The sequence below is a fragment of the Triticum urartu genome, chromosome 4A (genome assembly GCF_056163025.1).
Source record: "Triticum urartu cultivar PI428250 chromosome 4A, HENAU_Tu73, whole genome shotgun sequence".
Taxonomy (NCBI): Eukaryota; Viridiplantae; Streptophyta; class Magnoliopsida; order Poales; family Poaceae; genus Triticum; species Triticum urartu.
This window is the reverse complement of record NC_141876.1, coordinates 433,429,656-433,450,288: the sequence shown is the minus strand read 5'-3', so window position 1 is coordinate 433,450,288 and position 20,633 is coordinate 433,429,656. Positions and strand designations below refer to the sequence as shown.

General features: G+C 46.7%; 1 protein-coding gene across 1 annotated transcript; it reads right to left on the bottom strand.

Moving 5' to 3' along the window:
- Positions 1 to 661: 661 nt before the first annotated feature.
- Positions 662 to 6,035, bottom strand: LOC125551926 (transcription factor Y1). Its single transcript, XM_048715331.2, has 3 exons — positions 5,572 to 6,035; positions 5,268 to 5,397; positions 662 to 1,748 (listed from the first exon to the last, which is right to left on the bottom strand). Exons 1-3 carry the CDS (start codon positions 5,702 to 5,704, stop codon positions 971 to 973), a joined length of 1,041 nt encoding a protein of 346 aa, XP_048571288.1. The 5' UTR covers positions 5,705 to 6,035; the 3' UTR covers positions 662 to 970.
- Between the last annotated feature and the right edge of the window lie 14,598 nt (positions 6,036 to 20,633).

Sequence of the window (20,633 nt, the reverse complement as noted above, 5' to 3'; positions counted from 1 at the left end):
TGCAGGAGAAGCCAAGCTCAAAAGTTGGGGGCGAAGGTTCGAGCCTAGTCTCTGGGCCTCGAGGCGTGTGCATGAGTGGTACGATAGAAGGATGGCCACCTGGCAGTGATCAGACCCTAAGGAAGCTGCGAGAACACATGCATGACCCGCTCCCACCCATCAAACAAGTCCACAACATTACAAGTCAAAATAGCGTGAAAGATCGGCGGAGACGTGGGAGATCGCGGCGCACCCATGGCCCTAAGGCCACATGAGACGTGGGAGATCGGTGCCGCCGCCGACGGGAGGCAAAAATCCTAGCTGCCTTTTCTTGGAGGATGGACAAAGGGAAGAGAACTGTATTAGGCTGATTTTTCCCAAGCTGTAAGTCAACTGACCCCATGGTTTTTTTAAGAACAATTGACACATTATTATTAGGCTGATTTTCCACAAGCTGCAAGTCAACTGACCACATGGTTTTTTTTAAGAACAATTGACTCTACGGCTTGTGTGTAGAATCGCCACGGATCATGACTCTCTGGTCACTGGCTCACTGCATCCGCTTACCGCGGTTAATGGCCTGCCGAACAAAATCTTGTTCTGCTGGCCCGCAATACATATTCTTTTCGTTCTTACTCTATTTGGATCCGAATTGTGTACAGTCGGAGACGAACTCGAACGGTTCAAGTTCAACTCAAAGGTTCATTTCACTGCTTCTGCAATGATGCGAGCTTCCACAGCAACCGGGATGCATTGCACAGCAAACCTAGCAGATCCCCACTACGCTCAGACGCCATATACGACTCTACCACCAACGCTATGATATAGGAAAAGTACATGCACAAGACCACACATATTTACAAGAAAGCTAGCAAACGCTACCAAAACTTGCACACACACGACACCTGCTTTGCTATTGTTTCTGAAAAAGAAAAAGACACCTGCTTTGCAATGGGCTGGGGCTGCTCGCCGCTGCCGTTCTGGGATCTTCTCAGCACGCGTCGGAGAGGAGCCAACTGACGAACGACTCCAGCTCGTCCGACTCGGAGCCCTTCGCCGCCTGCGGCTCAGCGGGCTGTAGAAGGCCATTCTGGGCTGGCTGGTCCCATAGATGGGATGCAAACCCCTCCCAGTCCATGTCCAAGAGATCGTCCACCTGTGACAGGCCTCCAGGATCGATGCCAACAAGCCCATTCTCTGCTGTAACGCTGCTGGACAGGAGTGCCTGCATCTCGCTCTCGTCCTCCATGATCCCAATCTGATTCATTGAGCTGTTCACTTCCCAGAGCCCCATCTGCTGATCCACAGTGCCGTTCGCCTCGAGGACACCAGTCTGATCAACAGGGTCCATGACCATGGGCCACGTCCCATCCTCGCTGCAGGGCCCATCAGAAGTGTGGCTGACACTGATGCTGTTGTTGGGCTGATTCTGGTCCGGGTCGACCACCGCGCTTCTAGCCTCGTCGCTGTGAGGTGAGCTTGACACTGATGACGCAGCGCCGGCCGGGCTAGATTCGTCCTTCGCCTTGGTGATGGGCTCCGGCACCGGCTTCTTCTTTGTGCTGCTCCTTGGCGACTGGCCAGGGGTGCGGCCGCCGCGCCGCTTGCCGGCGGCGGAAAGCTTGTTGACGTCGACGGTTATGGCGGTGTCGCTGACGGCGGTGTAGATCCTCCGGAAGGTGTGGATCTGCCGGCTGAGATGCGAGTTCCAGTAATTCTTTATCTCGTTGTCTGTTCGCCCTGGTAGGTGGCTGGCGATCAGGGACCATCTGTCAGTCAGACAAAATGCATGCTCGTCAGCTGGAGATATTTACATGTCGCGGCTAAAAGCAAAGGCGACGGGGGTGTTTGGTTCAGCGACTTTTTATCCCAAAGACTAGAAAAAGTCTCTGAAGAGTTCTAGGAATCAAATGGAAGGGACTTTTTCTACACGGATTAGAAAAGACTCTATTGAAGAGTTTTTTTTGATTAGTCCCTGGGATTAGAAAAAGTCCTAAAACTTCTAAACCAAACACCTCCGATATCTACACGAGAGGCCACGTTTTACAAGGTTCTTTTTGCAGCAGGTTAACCGTGCTAAGCACACGGAGTACGGACGTTTTACGAGGTTCTTTTTGCAGCAGGTTAACCGTGCTAAGCACACGGAGTACGGTTATCAAAAAAGAAGAAGAAAAGAAGAGAGTAGACGGAGTATAGTCCTAGTGCATTGACGCAGGCCGCTGGTGTGCCGTAATCAGGGTGTGGGCTAGAGCGTGTCGTAAAGCGCAGAAAGCTCCGCAGCGTACACTTGACGTGCAGCAGCTTGCAGCCTAGTAGATCCCTGGACCTCAGGGTCCCCTCAGCTCTCAGCATCAGTGTTTGTCAACGTAAAGGCTGAAAACATTTAAGACACGTGGGCCCTGCATTAAACCTGCCGGGCCCATGGACAGTGACCCGTGAGCCAGATTTGTATTCGACAGCCAATGAAAGTGAATGCTCAGTTTTTCGTCAATGAAAGAAAAGAAAAACATCATATCTTGCATGATAACGATGGTGTGTCAGAGAAAAGTCGCCACGAGAAAGAACTGCGAGTTAACCCTCGCAGGAAGAACGTGACAACCTAATTGACAAGAGAGCTGATTGTCGCTTCTTGTTTCCTCGCCGTGGCAGGTGAAGAAGATTAGTGAATGTATACGCATCGCCAACCTAGCTAATACTTCTTTCGTCTTAAAATAAGTGTCTCAACTTTAAGCCAATTTTAATATAAAATTATACTAAGCTTAAGACATTTATTTTGAAACGAAGGGAGTAGTTTGCTTCTGGAGAATAGCTAGTGAGGTATTCATGCGCGTGGGCTATTCATGCGCGTGGGCTAATGCACATGCATGCACGTGCGCGTGTTACCGTGCGTCTGTTTCACTGAGGGCATTTCTAGTGCTTCGTACAGAGATGCTCGCTGAGACTACCAAGCAGGCAAAAAATATCTAATGTTGCAAGGTAATTAAGAGGAGAAAGAGGAGCTTGATGACCCATGACCATGAAGAAACAATTGCTAGACGTGGGTAGCTAGACAAGAACACAGTTTACAATCTATAACTAATTAATTGAAGGAAGATTAGCAACAAGAGGCTACGCACCCTACACATTGAGTAAAATTGCTAACCTCTCCTCTAAGCACCTATGTAATCAGAGAGGTCTAATAGTTTCTTGGGCATCAGAAAATGAGTGATTAAGTGTGGACGCCGGATAGGCTTCAACGTCGGAACTGCCAAATTGTAGTTTATTCCAATTTTGTAAGTGTGAACCGAAAACGGCGGCTCATCTTCCTTTTAAGTGCGGCTACACATGAGACGGATTTGGACTGACATCAAGAAGGCTTGGCCTAACGCACATCCACTATGACAATTAGAGCAACTTTAACTCGGTTAAAGATTGGTGGTATTATTTAAAAATTGCCGATTAAGCAACTTCGACATTTACAGTTGACATGTGCGTGTTTGTATTTATTTCAAAATTACTCTCATTGTAAACAAATATAAGACGTTAAGTACAAGATTAGGTTGTTTTCCACGGTGCATCTACTGATATTATTTTATTTGGCTCCAAATATGAGCAGTCATAGTTAGGGGGAGAGAGAGACAGTGGCTAAAAAAGGTTAGAGAGAGAGAGAGAGAGAGAGAGATTTTAGTTGGGAAGTGGAGAGAGACATTTCTTGATATTTTCCTTGAAGTCATCTACTCCCTTCTTTCTTAAATATGTCGTTCTAGACACAAACATGTTTCTTTGAACATTATTTTAAATCTGTAGGTACGTATTATCAGAAAATAAAGGAAATGTTCCCACGACAAATCTAATGTTACTATTTGAAACGAGGCACTGTAATGTTTTTGGAGTACTTACATGGAAATATTTTTGTCGTGTATCAATAACATCTTTTTAGTGTTTACTAATATATTTTCTAATGATCCCTGCAAAAAACATTTTTTTCTTCTAATGAATACATATATGTTGAAGATCCCACTGATTTGAAAAATTTACGTATATAAACAGACGGGGTAGTTCATATATGCGGTCAAATTCCTTAATATTTTCGCAAAAAAAAAGAATGCCTTAATATCCAAGGGAACTGGCTCTGGCTCACCCGCAAAAAAGAAAAAGAAAAGGGAGTTAGCTCTGGCTAGCTGCTAGCAGTAGCTATCTTGTGTGTTATATATACGTTTCAACACGAGAAAGCACACGGCAGCGATCACGTCCCGTGCAAGCGTTTTCTCTAGACGGAAAGGGAAAGAAATAATTTTCGTTTTCTATGTACTACAGGTAAGCGGGTTTGTGTTGGAGTTAAAAGGACTACGTGCGGGCACTGAAGACACAAATATATAGTGGAGCATTGACAGACCATGCATCTCCCTACGTGTATCTCCACGCTCTACAAATTACCGAGCCTGACAGAGAGGGCTGGGCTGGCCATGCAGGACGCGCGCGTGTTGCCTAGAAGGTTTCGTGCATTCATTGCGAAAGAGAGGAGCGATCAGACTGCAGACGCGCCATGCCCTTCCGCCACAGGTTTGGAATGCAACTAGCGACAAGCACCACATAGCTAAATTGACCTGACGGGAATACTATTGATTATGTACAGTAGAAAAAGCACATGAAACGACGCCGGACGAGAAAACGAAGTCATGCGGGCCTGTGTTGGTCTCAGCCATAAAAGCCTCGCTGAGCACTGAAGAAACAATTGCATGTGATGCCTCAACTCTCAAACCAAATTGTCGGATGTTGTACAATTCGCACTACACAGTCAGTACGCTATGATTTTTGTATAGTAGCGTATAGTAGCATACTGAGCTGTACGCTATGATTTATGTGTAGTAGTACATAGTGTACTGAGCTGTACTCTATGATTTTATGTATAGACGTGATATCTGAACTCTCAAAATCGGATGCCGTCTAGTTTGTGGTACACGCATCCAGCGTACGTACAGAGCTCTTTTACCAACGAGATTTCATCGTGGCATTTTCACGATTGACAGCTTCCGAGCGCACGTGACAAAGCCATGCATGTGCTGCCAGATTGACTCAGTAGTCAATGCACTAGTGTTTTTTTTACTTACCTCTTTTGGACTGATCCATGTGGGCTGTGACTCCCAATGGTACTTTAATACTCATTAATTCTGTGCATAGCAGGTTGTTCGAAAGTAGAGCTGCACGTAAACTTTGGTACACTAATTTTTTGCAAGGGAAACAGCGCAGGGTAAAAATTAAAGGTAGTAAACTAAAACAGGTGTATACTGGTATCCACAGACACGTACCTGTTGCCAAGGGTGGCATGAAGTTTGACGATGAGGTCGTCCTCCTCCTTGGAGATGTTGCCTCTCCTCACCCCGTCTCTGAGGTAGTTGATCCACCGCAGCCTGCAGCTCTTGCCACACCTCAGTAGCCCTGTATATACAACCGAAGCAGGAACAGATAAACATACATGTTAGTCATGACATGCCTAGTTAATCTGTCTGAAAAGTTGCAACTCATGAAGCACCTGCTGCAGACAAAGAAAATAGCTAAAGTAGTCGTGATGATGCTCTAGCTCGCACATGCACGGGTTTATGCCATATTTACCTGCATTCTTGGGAAGAGACCTCCATGAGCCCTCGCCGTGCTTGGCAATGTAGTTTGCGAGTATGTCGTCCTCCTCCGCCGTCCACCTCCCCCGCTTCAGCCCCACCTTCTCGCAGCACGGCGCCCTCCCCATGGCGGCCCTTGTATACGACGTGCCTCGCTAGCTAGCTCCCAACACACGAGCAAACAGCTCGTGGTCGCCGGCCGGGCAGGCGGGCGTGGGCGATATTGGCTAGTTAGGTACTAGAGCGACGGGGTGTGGTCGATCCGCGCTCGCGTCCAAAAGGAGTTGGTGTGAGAGATCAAGGCGACGGGGGAGATGATCTTCCTCTTCTCTCTGGGTCAGTCGTTCGGGCGGCCCTGATCTCTTGGGAGGGCGAGCTTAGCTTCGGCCACGCCCGGCGGCAAGACAGGGCGCCATAATATAGCGCCGCGAGACGTCGGCCCGATCGGTACGTAGGAGGGGTTGTACTACGTAGGATCGGCAATTAACTTTGGCCCGAGCGGCCGTGTGGCTGGAGGCAGGGGCACGTGGGCTCCCCGGGACCTTTGGGCGCCGTGGCGCAAGGCCTCACCATCGTCCGCTTCGCGGCCTCTCCGGCGACCACGTAGTCCACACACATGGATCGCGATACACGCCGGCCGGCTGATGTGGTGTATAATATATTTACTCGAGGATCCTGGGAGAGCGAAATCTCTGTTTACCATCTGACTGCCTCGAGTTTTTCTCTCTCTCGAGAATGGACTGCCTCGAGTAGATGAACAATTTTGAATGCCTGTCCCGAAGCTGATTCAGTGGAGGGCTAATCGGCTATTTTCACTACGTTTCCCGATCGATATGCTTCATCTCTTCCTGTTGGTTAGCCCGTAATCTTCTCCGTTCGAGCCTCTACTTACAAACTCGCTAGATATGCTTCATCTCTTCCTGTTGGACGTCTGGTCTGGCTTTCCCGTCCATGAAAGACTTTGTATCCCTATATATATTACTGGTTAATAAAGCGAGTTGCTCTCTTGATATAGCTCATCATTCTTGCCGAATGGTAAAGCGAGTTGTTCTTACGGATGTAGATTTTCTTTTGAAAGGATTATTGATGTAGATTGAATAGGTTATATATACGTGCCACTTCTGGCAGGGACGGGCGCGTGCTATGTACTATGAGAAAAGGATTACATAGATGGATACGGAAGGTATCCCTTAATGTTCACGTTTGTGCACAAAGCATGAGATCCGGAATACCACGACCAAATCTGATGCAACAGGACACGATGCACATGCGTGGCACCTAACACACGCAGTACTTTTCCTCGCAAAAAGAAAACACGGGTAGTATATATATACAACCAATGTGTTGCATCACTCTTGCTACAGGCTGCTGAGCTATGACGACGACTGTGATTTATCACGCAACGTGAGCTGCGCTGTTCGCGTCTGTCCTATGTACTCCCGGGGAGGAAAAAACGGGCCCGGCGACCTATACGGCGAGTAATCGTGAAGATTTCTCCGTGTGCGTCGATCGACGTCGCTGTGTGCCGATCGAGCCTTCCCTTTCGGTCTCTTCGGCTGTTGATCTCTTGTAGCTCGATCGAGGTGGGCAAATTGAGCAATCGGGCCGGCGCTCGGTGTCCTTCCCGATCCAGCGTATCGATCGGTCCCTCCGTATCATGCCTCGCAGTGACGTTTGCATTATTGCGTATAATGTCTCGAAAATGAGACGAGGTATATAGGAGTACCCTCGAGACGGGCCTGCCCAGCTAGATCCATCATGGTCGACGGAAATTCGAAGGAGCGCATCCGTTTAGAAATATTGATATGCGTCGTGAGTCGAAAACTGGTTTCGGATGAATTTGTGTAAACAAAATAAAAGCTTAAAATCATGTTAATATGACACAATATACATGTTTATCATTTACTAAAATACTTCGTCAAATCATTATTCTACTTCATTTTCCTCCACGTTTCTCATGTTCGTTTCCTTCTTTGTTCCTCGATCGGTTCTTCTTTTCAACCATGCTTCATCCATTCTTACCATTATTTTCTTCTTCCCAGTGCCCATGTTCCAGTGACACCTTTGAGTACTCTTCCATTTCGAGTCATCTGTGTTTTTCTTTCTAAATTCTTTCATCATATTCTTATTTCGTTTTAAGTCTATTGAATTATCTTATTAATTACAAATGCATGGTATGCTCCTTCTCATCGTCAACTATGCACCGTTTGCGCCACGTCCTTTGATGTCTACTACACAACTTGTTCTTGTAGACTCGTATTGAGCCTTTAAGCGCAAAGTTTTATAGGATAGTAATAATTTTTCCTCAAATGGATAACCTAAGATTTATCAATTCATGAGAGGTGTAGCATGAAGATGGTCTCTCTCAGACAGCCTTGCAACCAAATAACAAAGAGTCTCTTGTGCCCTCAACACCAAATACAATGGTAACTTGTATAGGTGCACTAGTTCGACGACGAGATGGTGATACAAGTGTAATAATGATAGTAGATATTAATTTTTGTAATACGAACAATAAAAAACAGAAATGTAGCAATTGATAAAACAGAGCACAATCAGTATTGCAACGCTTAAAAATGAGGCCTATGGTTCATACTTTCGCTAGTGCAATCTCTCAACAATGCTATTATAATTGGATCATATGACCATCCCACAACGTATGATGAAGAATCACTCCAAAATTATTATCTAGTGAAGAATATAAGAAGAAATTGTTTGTAGGGTACGAAACCACCTTAAAGCTATCATTTCCGACCGATCTATCCAAGAGTTCGTACTAAAATAACACCATGTTATCCTTTCTGATCAATCTATCCAAGAGTTTGTACTAAAATAACCCCATATGATACACATCAACCAACTCTAATGTCACCACGAGTATCCGTGAATTGATCATACGATATGCGTCAAACAATTTCAGATTCATAATACTCAATCCAACACAAAGAACTTCAAAGAATGCCCCAAGATTTCTACTGGAGAAACAAAGACGAGAACATGCATCAACCGCCATGCATAGAGTACCCCAATGTCACCTCGGGAATCCGCGAGTTGAGTGCCAAAACACATATCAAGTGAATCAATATGATACCTTATTATCACCATGTGTATTTATAGCAAGACATACATCAAGTGCTCTCAAATCCATAAAAGTATTCAATCCGATAATAACGAAATCTCTAAGGAAAAACTCAATTCATCACAATAAGATAGAGAGAGAGAAACACCATATGATCCAACTATATTAACAAAGCTCATGATACATCAAGATCATGCCAAATCAAGAACATGAGAGAGAGAGAGATGAAACACATAGTTACTGGTACAAACCCTCAACCCCGAGGGTGGACTACTCTATCCTCATCATGGTGGCCGTCAGGATGATGAAGATGGCCTCCGATGATGACCCCCCCCCCCCCCCGACAGGGTGCCGGAACAGGGTCTAAATTGGTTTTTCGTGGCTACAAAGACTTGCGGCGGCGAAACTTTTAACCTAGGGTTATTTTTTGGGGTTTCTAAATATATAGGATTTTTCGATGTCGATTTCATGCGAAGATGGGCCACGATGGGCTCACAAGACACTAGGGCGCACCCTGGTGTGTTGTGGCCACCTCGTGGCTCTTCTGGCCCTCCCACGAAGCTTCGAGTGCCTCTTTTGTTCCAAAAAAACCGTCAAAAAGTTTCGTTGCATTCGGAGAACTTTTATTTCTGCACAAAAAACAACACCATGATAGTTCTGCTGAAAACAACATCAGTCCGAATAGTTCCATTCAAATCATACCAAAACAATATAGAATTGTCATAAACATGGCATGAATACTTTATAAATTATAGATACGTTGTAGACGTATCAGCATCCCCAAGCTTAATTCCTACTCGTCCTCGAGTAGGTAAATGATAAAATAAATAGTTTATGAAGTGTAAATGCTAGCATAGTGCATAAGTTTGATCAATGATAATTTCAATCATTTTTCCTAGCATCATAACAACAACTTTTTCTCATAAAACTCGTCATGATAAAGTAGTAGTTGAAAACGGAATTTTTGATGAGGAATGCTACCTAATATTCCTCATATACTCTTTTCTTTTATAGCATGGACAATTGGATTTGCAAGATTCAAAGCAATAGTCTATAATTTGACATGAGGACATCAATACTCAATCATATCAATAAGCAACCATGTCTTTCAAAATATCAACACTAAAGAAAGCTATCCTTAGCCCATTATGCTCAATCATTGATCCATGATCATGAAACACAATCGAATATTAACTATGCCCAGTGCACAATTATGACAATAGTGTTTCCTAGTTGGTGCTTTATAAGAGAAGATGGAGACTCAATAAAAATAAAAATTGTATAAAGTAAATAGATAGGCCCTTCACAAAGGGAAGCAGAGTTTGTAGAGGTGTCAGAGCTCAAAGTTTAAATTGAGAGATAAGATTGTTTTGAGGCATGCTTTTCCTGTCAACAAAAACGACTGAGAATTCCCAATACTTTCCATGCTAAATACATCATAGGCGGTTCCAAAGCATAAAATAAAGTTTATTCCTTTTTCCACCATTCTTTCACAATCCATGGCTAGCCGTATCCATCGGTGCCTTCCGTACCAACATTTTTCAAGGAATTTATTATTTGACAACATAAAGTAAATTTCTTTTCATTTCGGGACTAGGCATCCCTATTACCACCACACTCTCGTGCAATGACAAGTGAATAAACACTCATCTTGAGAATAACACATCTAGCATGGAAAATATTGGCCACCCCCTACTGCTTCATGAGCGGTACGGGCACACAAAAAGGAAATTCATTTTGAAAATTAGAGCTGGCACATACAAATTACTTGGAACGGCATGGAAATACTGTTGGGGAACGTAGCATGCAATTTCAAAAAAACATCCCTACGATCACTCAAGATCTATCTAGGAGATGCATAGCAACGAGAGGGGGAGAGTGTGTCCACGTACCCTCGTAGACCAAAAGAGGGAGCGTTAGGTTAACGCGGTTGATGTAGTCGAACGTCTTCACGATCCAACCGATCTTAGTACCGAACGTATGGCACCTCTGTGTTCAGCACACGTTCAACTCGATGACGTCCCTCGAACTCTTGATCCAGCAGAGTGTTGAGGGAGAGTTCCGACAGTATGCTGGCGTGGTGTCGGTGATGGCGATGTGCTCCGCGCAGGGCTTCGCCTAAGCACTACGACGGTATGACCGGAGGAGTAAACCGTGGAGGGGGGCACCACACATGGATAAGAGAACAATTGATGTACCTTTGGGGTGCCCCTGATAACCCACAAGTATAGGGGATCGCAACAGTTTTCAAGGGTAGAGTATTCAACCCAAATTTATTGATTCGACACAAGGGAAGCCAAAGAATATTCTCAAGTATTAGCAGCTGAGTTGTCAATTCAACCACACCTGGAAAACTTAATATCTGCAGCAAAGTATTTAGTAGCAAAGTAGTATGGAAATAACGGTAACGGTGGCAAAGGTAATAGTAATAGTTTTTGTAGTGATTGTAACAGTGGCAATGGAAAAGTAACTAAGCAGAGATCAATATGTGAAAAGCTCGTAGGCATTGGATCAGTGATGGATAATTATGTCGGATGCGATTCCTCGTGCAACAGTTATAACATAGGGTGACACAGAACTAGCTCCAGTTCATCAATGTAATGTAGGCATGTATTCCGAATATAGTCATACGTGCTTATGGAAAAGAACTTGCATGACATCTTTTGTCCTACCCTCCCATGGCAGCGGGGTCCTATTGGAAACTAAGGGATATTAAAGCCTCCTTTTAATAGAGTAACAGACCAAAGCAATAACACCTAGTGAATACATGAACTCCTCAAACTACGGTCATCACCGGTAAGTATCCCGATTATTGTCACTTCGGGGTTAACGGATCATAACACATAATAGGTGATTATAGACTTGCAAGATAGGATCAAGAGCTCACATATATTCATGAAAACATAATAGGTTCAGATCTGAAATCATGGCACTCGGGCCCTAGTGACAAGCATTAAGCATAGCAAAGTCATTGCAACATCAATCTCAGAACATAATGGATACTAGGGATCAAACCCTAACAAAACTAACTCGATTACATGATAAATCTCATCTAACCCATCACCGTCCAGCAAGCCTACGATGGAATTAATCACGCACGGCGGTGAGCATCATGAAATTGGTGATGGAGGAAGGTTGATGATGACGATGGCGACAGATTCCCCTCTCCGGAGCCCCGAACGGACTCCAGATCAGCCCTCTCGAGAGATATTAGAGCTTGGCGGCGGCTCCATATCGTAAAACGTGATGAATCCTTCTCTCTGATTTTTTTCTCACCGAACGTGAATATATAGAGTTGGAGTTGAGGTCAGTGGAGCACCAGGGGGCCCACGAGGCAGGGGGGCGTGCCCAGGGGGGTAAGCGCGCCCCCACCCTCGTGGACAGGGTGTGGCCCCCCTGGCCTTGATTCTTTTGCCAGTATTTTTTATATATTCCAAAAATATTCTCCGTTGATTGTCAGGTCATTCCGAGAACTTTTATTTCTGCAGAAAAATAACACCATGGCAATTCTTCTGAAAACAGCGTCAGTCCGGGTTAGTTCCATTCAAATCATGCAAGTTAGAGTCCAAAACAAGGGCAAAAGTGTTTGGAAAAGTAGATACGTTGGAGACGTATCAACTCCCCCAAGCTTAAACCTTTGCTTGTCCTCAAGCAATTCAGTTGATAAACTGAAAGTGATAAAGAAAAACTTATACAAACTTTGTTTGCTCTTGTTGTTGTAAATATGTAAAGCCAGCATTCAAGTTTTCAGCAAAGATTATGAACTAACCATATTCACAGGAACATTTAGGTCTCATGTTTACTCATATCAATGGCATAATCAACTAGCGAGCAATAATAATAAATCTCGGATGACAACACTTTCTCAAAGCAATCATAATATGATATAATAAGATGGTATCTCGCTAGCCCTTTCTGAGACTGAAAAACATAAATGCAGAGCACCTTTGAAGATCAAGGACTGACTAAACATTGTAATTCATGGTAAAAGAGATCTAGTCATACTCAATGTAAAATAATAGTAATACATGCAAATTACAGCCGTGCTCTCCAACTGGTGCTTTTTAATAAGAGGAAGATGACTCAACATAAAAGTAAATAGATAGGCCCTTCGTAGAGGGAAGCAGTGATTTGTAGAGGTGCCAGAGCTCGATTTTGAAATAGAGATGAATAATATTTTGAGCGGTATACTTTCATTGTAAACATAACAACCGAGAGATCTCGATATCTTCCATGATACACACATTATAGGCGGTTCCCAAGCAGAATGGTAAAGTTTATACCTCGCTACCACCAACAAACATCAATCCATGGCTTGTCCGAAACAACGGGTGCCTCCAACTAACAACAATCCCGGGGGAGTTCTGTTTGCAATTATTTTGATTTGAGTTGAGCATGGGACTGGGCATCCCGGTTACCAGCCATTTTCTCGTGAGTGAGGAGCGGAGTCCACTCCTCTTGAGAATAACCCGCCTAGCATGGAAGATATAGACATCCCTAGTTGATACATGAGCTATTCGGAAAGGAAATATGCCCTAGAGGCAATAATAAAATTATTATTTATTTCCTCATATCGTGATAAATGTTTATTATTCATGCTATAATTGTATTAACCAGAAACTTAGTACATGTGTGAATACATAGACAAACAGAGTGTTACTAGTATGCCTCTACTTGACTAGCTCGTTAATCAAAGATGGTTATGTTTACTAACCATAGACATGAGTTGTCATTTGATTAATGGGATCACATCATTAGGAGAATGATGTGATTGACTTGACCCATTCCGTTAGCTTAGCACTTGATCGTTTAGTTTTCTGCTATTGCTTTCTTCATGACTTATACATGTTCCTATGACTATGAGATTATGCAACTCCCGATTACCGGAGGAACACTTTGTGTGCTACTAAATGTCACAACGTAACTGGGTGATTATAAAGGTGCTCTATAGGTGTCTCCGATGGTACTTGTTGAGTTGGCATAAATCAAGATTAGGATTTGTCACTCCAATTTTTGGAGAGGTATCTCTCGGCCCACTCGGTAATGCACATCGCTATAAGCCTTGCAAGAATTGTAACTAATGAGTTAGTTGCGAGATGATGTATTATGGAATGAGTAAAGAGACTTGCCAGTAACGAGATTGAACTAGGTATTGAGATACCGACGATCGAATCTCGGGCAAGTAACATACCGATGACAAAGGGAACAACGTATGTTGTTATGCGGTTTGACCAATAAACATCTTTGTAGAATATGTGGGAGACAATATGAACATCCAGGTTCTGCTATTGGTTATTGACCGGAGACATGTCTCGGTCATGTCTACATAGTTCTCGAACCCGTAGGGTCCGCACGCTTAAAGTTTCGTGACAATCGGTATTATGAGTTTTTGTGTTTTGATGTACCGAAGGTAGTTAGGAGTCCCGGATATGATCACGGACATGATGAGGAGTCTTGAAATGGTCGATACGTAAAGATCGACATATTGGACGACTATATTCAGACACCGGAAGTGTTCCGGGTGGTTTCGGAGAAAACCGGAGTGCCGGAGGGTTACCGGAGCCCCCCGGGAGAAATAGTGGGCCTTATGGGCCTTCGTGGAGAGAGAGAGGGATGGCCTAGGGCAGGCCGCGCGCCCCTCCCCCTCTGGTCCGAATTGTACTAGGAGAGGGGGGCGCTCCTGAGGGAGTCCTGGATTAGGGGGTGTCCCGATAGCCGGACTATACCTTCGGCTGGACTCCTGGACTATGAAGATACAAGATTGAAGACTTCGTCCCGTGTTCGGAAGGGACTTTCCTTGGCGTGGAAGGCAAGCTTGGCGATACGGATATGTAGATCTCCTACCATTGTAACCGACTCTGTGTAACCCTAGCCCTCTCCGGTGTCTATATAAACCGGAGAGTTTTAGTCCGTAGGACAGACAACAATCATACCATAGGCTAGCTTCTAGGGTTTGGCCTCCTTGATCTCGTGGTAGATCTACTCTTGTACTACCCATATCATCAATATTAATCAAGCAGGAGTAGGGTTTTACCTCCATCGAGAGGGCCCGAACCTGGGTAAAAACATTGTGTCCCTTGTCTCCTGTTACCATCCGCCTAGACGCACAGTTCGGGACCCCCTACCCGAGATCCGCCGGTTTTGACACCGACATTGGTGCTTTCATTGAGAGTTCCTCTGTGTCGTCACTTTTAGGCCCGATGGTTCTCCGATCATCAACGACGATGCGATCCAGGGTGAGACTTTTCTCCCGGGATAGATCTTTGTATTTGGCGGCTTTGCACTGCGGGCCAATTCGCTTGGCTATCTGGAGCAGATCGAAAGCTACGCCCCTGGCCGTCAGGTCAGATTTGGAAGTTTAAACTACACAACGGATGACCGTGGAGACTTGATCTTCGACGAATCTGAGCCGCCGCCGAGCGCGCCGCACTGTCCCGGTGGGCATGATCTAGCTCTGCCGCCGAACAGTGCCTGGGAGGCTGCACCTGTGTCCGCTCTGACCCTCGGCTCGGAGCCGACCACACCAATCGAGGATGGGTGGTTAGACACTGCCTCGGGGGCTGCAATCTCTACGGCGATCAAGCCGAACACCAGCCTTGTCCTCCGCGAAGCCCGTGACTCCAAGATGCCAGACTCCTTTCCGGACTCCGAGCCCTCCGCGCCCCTACCGATCGAATCCGATTGGGCGCCGATCATGGAGTTCACCGCCGCAGATATCTTTCAGCACTCGCCCTTCGGTGACATTCTGAATTCACTCAGGTCTCTCTCTTTGTCAGGAGAGTCCTGGCCGGACTATGACCGGCAGGATTGGGATGTGGACGACGAAGAAATTCGATGCCCACCCACTACCCACTTCGTAGCCACTGTCGATAATTTAAACGACGTGCTCGACTTCGACTCCAAAGACATCGACGATATGGACGACGATGTAGGAGATGAACATGAACCAACGCCTATAAGGCACTGGACAGCCACCTCATCTCATGATGTATACATGGTGGACACACCCAAAGGAAGCGACGACGAGGAACACAGGGATGCAACGAGGGATCGTTCACTCGAAAAGCAATCAAAGCGGCGACGTAGGCGCCGCTCCAAGCCCCGCCTCGACAGAGATAACAACCATACAGACCCAGCCATAGAGCAGGATGAGCCGGCGGACGACGAACATGCCTTCGAGCAACCATCCGAACAGGGCAACTTGGATAAACAAACCGAACACCCCGTCCCCGGCGAAAACAACAGTCCGAACGACCTTACGCCGGATAGGCTCATGGAGCAGAAGAACCTCCACAAAAGGCTCGTCGCCACTGCGCGTAGCTTGAAAAAGCAGAAGCGGAAGCTCAAAATTGTGGAAGATGCACTCAGAATTAGATGGAGCAAAGTACGCAACACCACAGACAAATATGGCGGCAATCGCCGCACAAAAAGCTATCCAAAGCGAAAGCTACTACCTGAATTTGACGAGGAGGCCTTAGAGCCCCCGCAGTCAAAAAATAGGAAGGCCACCCGGTCGGATAGACGACCGCATGGCCAGCATGGAGCGGCAAGCGATGCCGCAGACAAGCCGACACGCGATCCACCAAAGGATCCGCATCAAAAAGATGGCCTAGCCAGATCTATCTACAGGCCAAGAAAGCAAGCTCTAGTAAGCAATGCAACACAACAAATATCCGAACATCACGGCACACCCAAATACAGGGGTGCCGCACACCCCCTATGTTTCACCGATGAGGTGCTGGACCATGAATTCCCAGCGGGATTCAAGCCCGTAAACATAGAGGCGTACGACGGAACAACAGACCCCGGGGTCTGGATCGAGGATTATATCCTCCACATACACATGGCCAGAGGAGATGACCTCCATGCCATAAAATACTTACCCCTCAAGCTTAAAGGGCCAGCCCGGCATTGGCTCAAAAGCCTTCCCGAAAACACCATTGGAAGTTGGGAAGAGCTTGAGGATGCTTTCGGGGCAAATTTTCAAGGGACCTATGTCTGCCCTCCGGATGCAGACGATCTTAGTCACATAACTCAACAGCCCGGAGAGTCAGCTCGGAAATTCTGGAACAGATTTCTTACTAAAAAGAATCAGATAGTCGACTGTCCGGACGCCGAAGCCCTAGCAGCTTTTAAGCATAACGTTCGAGACGAATGGCTCACCAGACACCTTGGCCAAGAAAATCCAAGAACAATGGCCGCATTAACAAGCCTCATGACCCACTTTTGTGCAGGAGAGGACAGCTGGTTGGCAAGATGTAGCACCAGCGACCCAAGTACATCCGAAGTTAGGGATGGAAAGGAAAACCCCGACGCAGCAAGGACCAGCGCCGGAATAAGGGAAACATCCCAAAGAGCACGGCGGTCAACGCCGGATTCAAAAGCTAGCGGCAGAATCAGAGAAAGCTGCCCCTCAAGGATAACAGGAACGAGCTATCCAACTTAAACAAAATCTTGGACAAGATATGTCAAATACACAGTACTCCCGGGAAGCCTGCGAACCATACCCGCAGAGATTGTTGGGTTTTCAAGCAATCCGGCAAACTCAACGCCGAACACAAGGGGCTCGACACACCAAGTGAGGAGGACGACGAACCCCACAAGCAGAGCACCAGGAAACAAAAGGATTTCCCACAAGAAGTCAAAATAGTAAACTTACTTCACGTGACGAACAGAATGGCGCCAACAGAGATACGCGCCATACGGCCTATCCCAAAGGAGTCTCGCCAATGGTTGTTAAAACCGATCACCTTCGACCATCAGGATTACTCTAGAAGTATCCGGAACGCAGGCTAGACTTCCTTGGTATTAGATCCAATAATCGGCGGACTCCACTTTACAAATGTCCTGATGGACGGCGGCAGTGGTCTAAACCTATTATACCAGGACACAATCCGCAACATGGGGATAGACCCAACAAAAATTCGCCATAGCAAAACCCCCTTTCAAGGGGTAACGCCAGGCCCGGATGCCCGTTGCATGGGTTCTCTCCGGCTAGAAGTTATGTTCGGCTCCCCCAATAACTTCCGTCGTGAACAGCTAACTTTCCACATCGCCCCATTCTCAAGTAGCTATCAAGCACTGCTGGGACGCGAAGCTTTCGCCCGCTTTAACGCAATACCGCATTATGCATCTCTTATGCTTAAGATGCCCGGTCCATGAGGCATCATCTCATTGAAGGGAAAACATTGAGTGTTCCTCCCGTGCGGAAGACAGTGCGGCTACCTTGACAGCCCCACAACAAAGCGGCTTCACCAGCCAAAGCACCTAAACAGGCCGTCAAGACCATGGACACGGCTAGACGAGTCCAGCATAAACATATAATTGATAAAGGCTTAATAGTCGTATACCCCTGTACTAGGGGCTCTGCGCATATAAAACAAGAGACAATAAAGCTCAATTTTACCCATTTCGATTTATACTTTGTTTATTTAGTATAACTCATGTTCGGCATGATCTTTCTTCAACTAAGTTCCTCTCTTTTACAGATGAACACCGTGCTACGCCCATCCAGGATACGGCACAACGGAGACACAGGCGCAGACGTGCAACAGGGACCCATTCCAAGGATTCTTTTCAGATTAAGACCCTGCATAAACCTTTTTTACTGTCTCTTGTTGATACACATCCCCTGGTTTCTTGGTATAACCAAGGAGGAGGCTGGCGTTTTGGCATGTGGCCACGTCAGAGTTTTGCGCGTACTTGGACACTAGGGGCTTATTACTAAGGGCGTTATCCCGCCCGCCCTCATAAAGACCGAATACCTTAGGGAGTGTTCGGCGTCGCGAGTTTGGCCTTATATGCATCAGCTCTGAATCATGTCTTTGGTCAAATGTTGGGTTTGCCCGGCTCCTGTGTTTTGCTACCTTACGTTCCGCTCTATCGGCTAAGGTGGCACCAGGAGAACTACTGCGATTGTGCCCCGGTTTAGCCAGGCGAGCACCTCAGTAGAGAAAGCCGAAAACTGACTATCATGATATAGCGTGAGACTGGTCAACCACTCGATGACTTACTGGAATCTTTAGGATTCCTCCGCATTAATGAAGGGCCACTTCCCGGCCAGGCACATACGCGCCCCGAGTTCGGGCGAGCGCAGGCGCCACCAGGGGCTATATAAGTAGCCTCCCTGTCAAACTCCTATGGCTAAGTGAAAGTAATAAAGCATCATAGTTCGATTGCCTAGTTCGCTGCGCTATCACCTCCTTTGTAGTACCAAGACATTGGATCAAGTGTGAAAATGCGCCTTCTGCGAACACCCCCGCATTATGTGCGTGGGGGCTGAAGCCGACGACTACCATCTTTCAGATTATATATACATAATGCGGGGGTGGCCGCAGAAGGAGGTATTATAATACTTGCAGGCACAAGTATAAAAAGCTTCTACAATTTATCAAAATATTGTTTTACAATAATATATGCTATTCGAATATAGTATCCTTCGAGCACTACGTCTCTATTAAACGAGCGCCTTGCAGAACTTCCTGAAAATAGTGCTCGGCAGGTACTCGACTTCCATCCGAGTCTGGGGATGCAACAACGGTGGCCTCCATTTCCGCCCAGTATGTCTTGACACGGGCAAGAGCCATCCGCGCACCCTCTATGCACTGACCTCTTCGTCGCATTGATATGCGGCGCCGCACCAAGGAACTGCTGCACCAAGTTGAAATAACTTTTCGGCTCTGGCCTCTCTAGCCACAGATGACTCATGACATACTTCATGGCGAGTCCGGACAACCTATTTAGCTCAGCCCATTCGGCCAAACGATCGGCTAATGACAGTGGACGCTCCGGATTGTGGAACTGCACCAAAAGAGCTTTTGCACTTCGCGATCTTCTTGATCTCGGAAGTGTTCGGCCGCATCTGCGGCACTCGCTGCCAAATCCAGATAGGTGCCCGCCGTACTCCACATCCGGTCTAACGGAGCATGTTTAGGATCAAAGAACTTCCTCCACAGCATAAAGGGCTTTCCAGCCGCGATCTCTCCGGCCTGACGCAGCTCCTCCTTCATAGCTCTCATCGCAGAGCGAGCATCCTTGGCATCGGCAACGGCCTTCTCCAGGTCCGTCTTTTCCGCCTGATCTTCTTTTTCAAGAAGCTTGCAACGGCCAACAGCGCTCTTCAGCTTCACAACCATCTCGACCATTTCCTTCTTGCTTCGGCAGTGAGCAGCCTGTTCGGCTTTCAGCTCTTCAATTGCCTTTCCGGCAGCCGCATCACTTTTCCTGGCTTGCTCCTTGGCTCGGGCAAGTTCCGCCCAAAGATTCTCCATGGCAGCAGCACCATCTGCATCAAGCGCACACATTGTAAGATACTGGCATAAAGCTCCTCTTACCAGGTGCTGCCGGAGTAATTATATACCTTGTGCCTCATCAAGCCGCTTGTTGACAAGCGCGATGTTGGCATCTACCACGTCAAGTTGCCGCTTTAGCTCGGCAAATTCATCAGGCCGGCTGGCCACCCGACACTTCGCCACCTACGTATGAAGGCGACATATTAGACCTGGGATTATGATCCTCTGCGCGCCGTCACTTTTGACAACGCACAAAGTCTCAGGGGCTACTATCTACACAGGACGCATCTTATTTATGCGCAACTGTCCAAAAATGGTACATTATTTCGCGTACCTGAAAACCTGTCAGTAAACTCCTGACGGCCTCGTGCAATCCGCTCTCCGTGGATGAAATCCTCTCAATCACCGTACCCATCAATGCACGGTGCTCCTCTGAGATAGATGCTCGCCCTAGCAGATCCTTCAGCTCCTCCGACCGCGCACCAGACGGTGCCGGACTTGTCCGATGGCCCTTTTCGAAGGCCGGACGCGGAGGGCTTTGGGGGGCCATATGACTACCTTCCGGCCCTGCCGGATTCGGAGAAACCCTCCGCGACGATACCTCAGGATCGCCCGCCTCGCAAGGCGGTACGGTAGGGGGAGGCGTTCCGCTCTCCATCATCTCCGGAAGAAGATCCCCCGAAGACG